Source organism: Oreochromis niloticus, linkage group LG2 (genome assembly GCF_001858045.2).
Source record: "Oreochromis niloticus isolate F11D_XX linkage group LG2, O_niloticus_UMD_NMBU, whole genome shotgun sequence".
Lineage (NCBI taxonomy): Eukaryota > Metazoa > Chordata > Actinopteri > Cichliformes > Cichlidae > Oreochromis > Oreochromis niloticus.
In genome coordinates, this window is record NC_031966.2 from 16,442,589 (window position 1) to 16,450,298 (window position 7,710).

General features: G+C 42.9%; 1 protein-coding gene and 1 long non-coding RNA gene across 8 annotated transcripts in view; one reads left to right on the plus strand and one right to left on the minus strand.

The window, feature by feature from the left end:
- Positions 1-245: 245 nt before the first annotated feature.
- On the plus strand, positions 246-7,534 carry LOC102082440 (uncharacterized). Of its 7 annotated transcripts, none has more exons than XR_003221836.1 (8): positions 247-398; positions 3,538-3,551; positions 3,650-3,716; positions 4,650-4,740; positions 5,283-5,342; positions 5,489-5,533; positions 5,673-5,923; positions 6,017-7,534. It is a non-coding gene; the product is annotated as an uncharacterized LOC102082440 (long non-coding RNA). The 7 variants fall into 7 exon arrangements; XR_003221837.1 differs by having other exon boundaries at positions 5,492-5,533; XR_003221832.1 differs by having other exon boundaries at positions 246-398; positions 5,283-5,533.
- Positions 3,483-7,710, minus strand: part of LOC109194467 (SE-cephalotoxin-like) — a 4,280-nt gene continuing 52 nt past the window's right edge. The window contains 3 exon segments of the mRNA XM_025910647.1: positions 3,483-5,966; positions 5,968-6,157; positions 7,629-7,710. The exon segment at positions 7,629-7,710 is cut by the window's right edge and continues 52 nt beyond it. Of these exon segments, the coding sequence (XP_025766432.1) occupies positions 4,484-5,966; positions 5,968-6,155 (1,671 nt within the window). The 5' untranslated portion in view covers positions 6,156-6,157; positions 7,629-7,710 and the 3' untranslated portion in view covers positions 3,483-4,483.

A 7,710-nucleotide genomic window follows, 5' to 3' on the forward strand; every position in this document is an offset into this window, starting at 1 on the left:
CTGAGGTGGTTTGAGATAAGAACAGTGAGAGTGCATTCAGGATCATTTCATGTGTTTGATACACACAAGTCCAGTACAGTACTGTGGTCCAGTCCATCACAGATGTTATCTGTGTAAAGATGATCATGACATGAAAACCCCACTGGCTTTAGTTGTACTTCTTGTTTTATTTTGGAATCTCTGCCTGTTGTGTTTATGGTTGGTTTGTTTCCTGCCTGTGTGTGTCTTCTGCCATTTTTATTGTTTGATTAGTTTCACCTGTGTCACCAGAGTATTTAGACTCTGTGTCCCCTGTTGCTCTGTTTTGTTTCCCGGTGTTCTCCTGGTGTTCCTACCTGCTCATCGCCTCCTTTTTTCATCACTTTATCCATTAAGGGTTCCTCTTTACCTGCCCTTGGGTCTGTATTTGGGTTTTTTGCCCTGAGTTCTTTCTGCAGCAGCAACAAGTTTCTGTCTTTTAAAGTTGGTTTAAGACAGTCAGCTTTTCTCTGCTCCTGAATCCTTATTAGTTCTCAGAATCAGAATCAGACTTCACAACTCCTTCACATCTTTGACCTCAGGATGTTTTCCATCCAGATTGTGGATCAGGGGTTAAAGGAGAGTTTTGACTGTTTGACCTCAGTTCTGGTCCAATCATCCTCAGAGCCTAATTTTACGGGAATGTTTATGGAGTTGAAGTTAAAAATAGAGATAAAATAGAGTTTGAAGATTGAAAGAATATTAATGGAAACCTGTAAGTCTGAAATATCAATTAAATTATATATTACTGTGTGTATATATTATATTACTGTGAAGCACTTTGTGGTTTTTATCCTGTGAAAAGTGCTATATAAATAAATTGATTTGATTTGATTTTAAAGAGAAATTAAGAAGAAATGTTCTCAGCGATGATCAAAGATGCATGAAATATAATATAATCAGTGAAGAATTGATTTGTCATTAAATACAATTAAGATCAGATCAGTCAGTTATTTCTAAAAGACAAAACCTTTTTTTTTTGTCTTTTATTTTTTTTAGGTGTCACCAATCAAAGAATGGGTTTTTTATTTTTATCTTGTTCTATGCAGATAAAACCTGAACAGAAAGTAGATTTTACTGATAGTATATTTTCCTGGATAACATCTGAATTGCAGTATTTGTTCTTGTGATGATGTATTTTTCCGGGGCCCCGGTCTGGATGGGCCTGGGCCCCCCTTTCCCTGGCGGGTTGCAGAGTATGGGGGTGCCTACTGGGGTCAGCGGGGAGCTGACCCCAGGGAGGGGTCACTTGCCCCTCCCTTCCTTCCCTCCCCATCTCCAGCTGCCTCCCTCTTCCCGCTCCACCACAATCACCCACACATGTAGGGCCTTGGGGTAGGGGTGTGTCACCAGGGTGCAGAGGAGACATCCCCCCCCCTCTGTCCCCTTCTGGCTGCCTCTGCCTCAATTTTATCCCACAACTTAGACATTCACATTACTCACACTCTCATTACACATACATATAGGATCTTGGGGGTGGGCACGCTACACGGATTCCAATCACCATCAGGGTGTACACCTCACCCCTGGCGTCGCTGCCCACCTCTCAATTTTAAATACACGTAGACATTGAGGGCTAGCAGGAGGGGCTATACGCTTACCTGCTGCTCTGGCAGGTAGCTCCATGCCCTCCTGGGTTTTAAATGCACCTTAGAACACACATACATCAACACTACATATGAGCGGGTGGAGGGAGGTTTGGAGTCTTCCTACACCCCCGTTCTCTGCGGCCTGCTGGAGCGGGGGGGCTAGGAGGAGGAGTTGGCCGTCCGACTGGGGTCTGGAATGTGGGGCCTCCCTGCTGCTGCGGAGTCGGGGCGGTCTGCTTCTCCCCACCGCAGGGAAAAGGGTAACACCACCTGGGTCTGGGCGCAGTTTCCCCCTCCAGGGGCAAGGGTACCTAGACCCGGGGCTTAGAGTACGCATGGGGAGTGTGATTGTGTGTACAGTGTCTCTCTATGTCTGTCTCCACGTTGGGTGAGTGTTGAGAGCATGAGGGTGGGAATAGATGTTTGTATCTGTGTGTGCCTGTTTGTCTGTGTCTATATGTCAGGTTGGGTATCAGATGCCACCTCTCTGGGGACATCTCAGGCCCTCCAAGGTTTGGAGGCCCATCTCCCCCCACCACTTCCCCTGCCGGTGGCAGACGCCCTCAGACATCGGTGCATTGGTGGTTCTTTGTGTCCGGGGGTGGGCGCCCAGGTACCCACCGGCTCACTCCTTGGCGGCTGCTTATCGGGGCATGGAGCCTGGGGCTCGCTCGGGCCACTTCGGGGATGGGGTGCCCTCGGCCTCTCGGCCCAGGGCTCGGTCACTCAGGCACAGCTGGCTGGCGGCGGAGCTCATGGGCACGTCACTGCAACCCCCCTGGCTTCTGCTCCGCGGCTGCTGAGTGACCCCTCATCTGGGACTCTCCTCAGCTCTTTCTGGGATAGTGGCGCGGCTGCCCCTCTGTTGGTCTTCCTTGGTCTCTTGTGTTCTGGGGGCCTCTGGATGTCTGGAGTTTTGATCTCCTCCATACCTGCTTCATGCCCTGGAGGTCGGGGCTGTGGCCCCCCACACCCTCTAGCAGATCATTACATGAAGGAACCTTTTAAAAACAAGCGCGTTCATGCTCACAGGTGTACACACGGGTGATCATACACACAAACTACACCCTTTTGAGCTCCTACCTCAAAGCACACTGTGCGCTGTCGATCTCACGTGTTGCACCATAATGTTTAATATTTAGTATTTACTGTCATATTCCCATATATCATTGTGATCTTGTTTATTACTCTTGTCTTCTTCTGCTTGCTTTCTTTTTTCTTTCTCAACAGGTGATCCAGGTGATCGATATGTATTTTTTTTTTTTTTTGTCTGCTTATTCTGTTGGTCTTTGTTTTTTGCCCTTTTTCCCCGTCCCTCTTCTCAGGTTTTTTTTTCTTTTTTTTTCTTTCCCTCTTTCTTTCTCCCCTTTCTTTCCACCAGTCAAGTCTGTCCCGTATTCAGCAAGTGAAAATAAAATAAACAATAAAAAGTGAATCAGATGGACCATTACGGCAAGGCTGGGATGGTCCATTTGGTAAAGTAAATCCGTTGGGCATCTTTCTTCGCCTTTAGACAATAATTCTGATGGCAAAAGAACCAAACGGGACAGGTTAAAAAAAAAAAAAAAAAAAAGATGATGTATTTTTCCAGCGTTTTGTTGATTGGTGGAGCTGTGAGCCTGCCAGGCTGAACTGAGGGGAGCCTGATGTTGCTGTGCTGCCCCCTGCAGGCCACAAACTACACAAACTACAGACCTGATACTGTAAAACTGTTCATTATGAGTAAACAACACTGAGCTGAAAACTGACAGGATGACTCATTATAAAACTTCTTCATTTTAATGACGAGAATCAGAGTTTTTCCTGTTTTCATGTGTTGGAATCAAACTTCACTTTATCTTCAAAGTCAAACAGAAACAATGGAAACTCTCAGAATGAAGCTGGAGATGATTTTTAATAACATGACATCTGCTTCCTTTTACAATCACAGACAAGAGCAAAGAGGTGAAGCACATAAAGATGATGATGATTTGTGATTGACTGTAATTATAACTGATTTATTGATGTTTTATTCAGTTATTAATCCACATATTGATTTTCAGATGAGTCTGAGCTTTCTCTGGTTCCACATTTACAACCTGATGACCACACAAACTCTAACTTTCCCAGGTGAGTTAAAGTTAGAGTCTGCTCATCCCAGAAAAAAAATCCATTTGATTTTTGTGTGAAAATGATTCTCTTGTATACATATGTTATTTTTCCAATGAGGACAGGTTATTTTAAGGTTTGTTAACTTTGCAACAATTCTAGTTTAGTATTTTGATGTTTTGTAAAGTCAGAGCTGATCCTTTTTACCGCCTTTTTTAAACTCCTGAGGGTGAAACATGTAAACAATCTAACATCGTCACCACACTGAGTAATAAGTTCTTCCTTTGGCTCAACTTTCTGAACACACAGCAGATCATTCCACATGTTGTTGTGTTGCAGCTGCAAAGATTTAACTGGACAATTCTCAAAAAAACTCACAACATATGGATCCAAGATAATCACTTGTTGCAGTTTAAATTGATTTTATAAAGGATGTTTGCATGAGATCGTTGTGCACAACGTAGATCATGTTCATACAAAACATGTTGTTTTGAAAAGATGAATTTTTGTAAGCTAGATTTGGATTTTGTTAAAATAAGTTGTATTCACAACATCTGGATCTTTGTACAAGAAATGTAACACTCACAAGGCTAAAAGGAAACTTCAGGACTTGAGTCTCAGATTTTCAGCTCTAGTGAATCTCATGTGTCAGTCATGTCACTGAACTGAAGATGTTCAGTTGCTTCCATCTTCATTTGCAGGTTGTCCGGAGATAATATTTGGACTGTTTAGTGCTGTTGTCAGGTGCTCAATCACTTGATGGGTGGTTGGTTTTTGAGGTTTATCTTCTACTGACGGGGACGTTGCTCTTTGATAGTTTTGAGAACCTCCTCCAGTTTGGACTCCATCTTGACCAGTTTGTTGTCAATGGTGCTGATGTCAGGCACAGGATGGTTTATATCAGCCACTGGAGTCTTGTTGATTTTAAATATGTTTTCACATTTGTCTCCATAGAAACCATCTGGGCAGTTACACAGCCATTCATTCGAGTCCAGCAGCTTCTCACACTTTCCGTTGTTCTTACAGGGATTAGGAGTGCAGAGGGGTAAGGTTCTGGAGTAATAGATGTGGATCTCACCTATCTTTGGTATGATGTTGCTAGAAAGACAAGTGGAAGACTGCAGAGCATCTGGGACTTTAGCAATTTTCCCTTTATAGCTGGCGTGCATCACTTTAACAAACTGGCTCACAGGAGCATCACCAACCTTTCGACTACATCGTGGTATTTCCTGTGCGATATTATCACACGGTGTCTCAACCATCTGCTCGGTTAGTTTTTTGGATATTTGATGTGGTTGTGGTTGCATGTAACACGAGCTCAACTCTTTTATTACTTCTTCTTTTTTTTCTTCCTTTGTTTTCTGAGTGTAGCCCACAGCCACAGTGATTTTACCAACAGGGATATCCTGCATATTATAAAAGATGTGCTTTTTATCCTTGCCTGTGTCGTGTACCAGCACCACCCAGTTATACCAGTTATATTTCTTGTCCAGAGCCTTTTTCACCTGATCTGCGACAGCTTGTTTGTTGTCAGGATTCATTGCTTTGCTGATCTCCTCCACATCCTTCTCCATGTACTCCTTATAGTTGTCCAGGCAGAATTTTACAGCTGATATCTGAGCCTTGGAGACGGTCTTGAACATCTTGGTTTGTTCAGCTTCTTTGTCTGATGGGTTAAATCCAATCAGATTCCAGTAGAGCTGGTTGAGTACCATCCCCCTCCACAGCAAGCTGCTGAAATATATGTTAAATTTACCGATCTCACCAATGTTACATTTAAACTTCTTCCTCAGCAGGTCGTTGAGGTTTCCACTGAGAGACGTGCTGCTGACTGTCAGGTAATGGTAGAGGTTGGCCACACTGGCCTCAACTGCTGTGTTCTCATAGTAGTTGGTGAATATCTCTGCCAGTCGCAGTCTGTCTTCAGCAGTTTTTACCAACCCACTGTTCTCACGGAACTCTGTTAACTTCTTCCAGGCGTTGAGGATGCGGACCTCATCTTGAGAATAGACGCTGGCGTAGCTGAACCATTCTACATCTGTTGCCAGGTTGGAGATCTGGATGGAAAGAAGGTCCAGTTTCCTGTTCACCTCAGCAAACCCTTCCTTCAACGGGTCACGCTGAGGGATAAAAACCAAGACCAACATAATGATTGAAGAGACAAGACCTCCGATGACGGGCGCCAAGCTGGCAAAGCCAGAGATCCCCTTCAACACATCTGCTATTTTGTTAGTTTCAATGTAATCCACCACATCTTTCATTACAGTTAGAGTCTTTTACAACATTTAGGGCTTTTTCTGTTTTGTCTTTGGTGTCTTCAGGCAGGATTCTCTTGAACCTGTCGAGGGCTGAGAGATCGGTGGAGGTGAAGTCATGTGACTGAGCAGAGGAGGTCGACCAGTAAAGAAGAAGGATCAGTGAAGCCAACAGCATGGAGGTAGACCACCGTGGAGACGCCATGACTGCAACACAGATAACATAACAATGGATATTTTCCTTAATGCTGTACATTGAAGAGTAACTCACCCTCCCTTCACAACCTGCTGTTTTCTAGAAGTTTTCCTTATTCAAACTGACGGACTGAGAGTTTTGTTTGGTGCACAGACTGTGATTCTGTCCAGGACAAATTTGTGAAACTGGGCCATAAAACCAGCTCAGTATCCTGCTAATGAAGCCCATATTGGACAGTTCATTAAGATTTACATCATGTCTTTTGATGGATGTGTACGTCTAACCTTGTTTCCTCTGATCGGTCAGCTGTCGAAAGAGTCCTGGTTTTATCTGAACACAGTTTAAATGTGTGTTTGACCCTGTTTGTACCTGAAAGTAACATGTGACGCCAGACTCCTGTTCTATATGCAAATAAACATGTTGGAATATAGAAGGAGGGAGGGAGGTGTGAGGGAGATGGGGAGAGGGAGGGGAGGGAGAAACTAACCTGAACATCAATAATCTTTGGTAATATTTGGTCAGAAAAATTTTTGAACTTTATCAAAACAACATTTTCAGAACAAAGTTTAAATGATGTGTTGTAGAAACGACTGTGGAAAATGTTTTTGTGAGAAAAACATTAACATTTAAATATGGAACATTTTCACATCATTGGATGAACACTGTGAAGTAATGACACAGTTCATGACTGTGGACAGAGCCTGGACAGGTTAATAACATCACAGCCTCATTATACTGACCTCACTGGTGTGTAACATCTTTTCTCTGTAAGCTGACTGTATGAAGCAGGTGATGACAAATGGTTCTCTAACTATAACCAACATTAATATTCCATTGATTTTAAATGATCAAACAAAGATCAGGTTTAGTTTTACTTTAGTTTTAGTTTCTGTCTTATGAAAACGATCCTTGAAGGACCAGAGACCAGTGAAATGCAGCATTTTTATATCAAGTTCTCATTCAACAGTATTTAATATTTGTCCCATATAGCAGAACAAAGGAGTCATGAACAGAGGGGCAACAAGTGGTAAAAGAAGTGAACAACCTGTGGTCAGTCATGGAAAACCAGAATCACAATCAAAAAACCTGAAATTTCCACTACACAAGTGGAACAATGAGGTCGATCTGTGTCAAACCAGACAGAATCCAGGAAAGAGATTTCAGCACATCTCAGGTTTTGATCAGTTTAAATCTTTAATGTTCAGGTCCCAAAAATTAGGCCTGTAAAATATGTTTGGACTGTCACATGTTTAAAATTATTATTCACAGCCTTAACAACCTTTGTAGGATGGAAGACAAACATATTCTCAGTTTGACTGAACCATTAACAGATTGTACTGCAGCCTATTGATTTTCTATAGAGCCGCAGATTTGAGAGTGATACTGAAGGTATCATAAACCTGGACCTCTGTACATTATCTGTATATAACTATGTTTAACTGTACGATCCCTGTTAGATAAATAAATGTTAAAGACTCAGACCTGGGAAGAGGCTTGGAGAGCTGGATACTGGTCCAGAAAGGTGAGGCTGGTGGAGCTGATCAGCAGGTAGTCTGGATGGTTG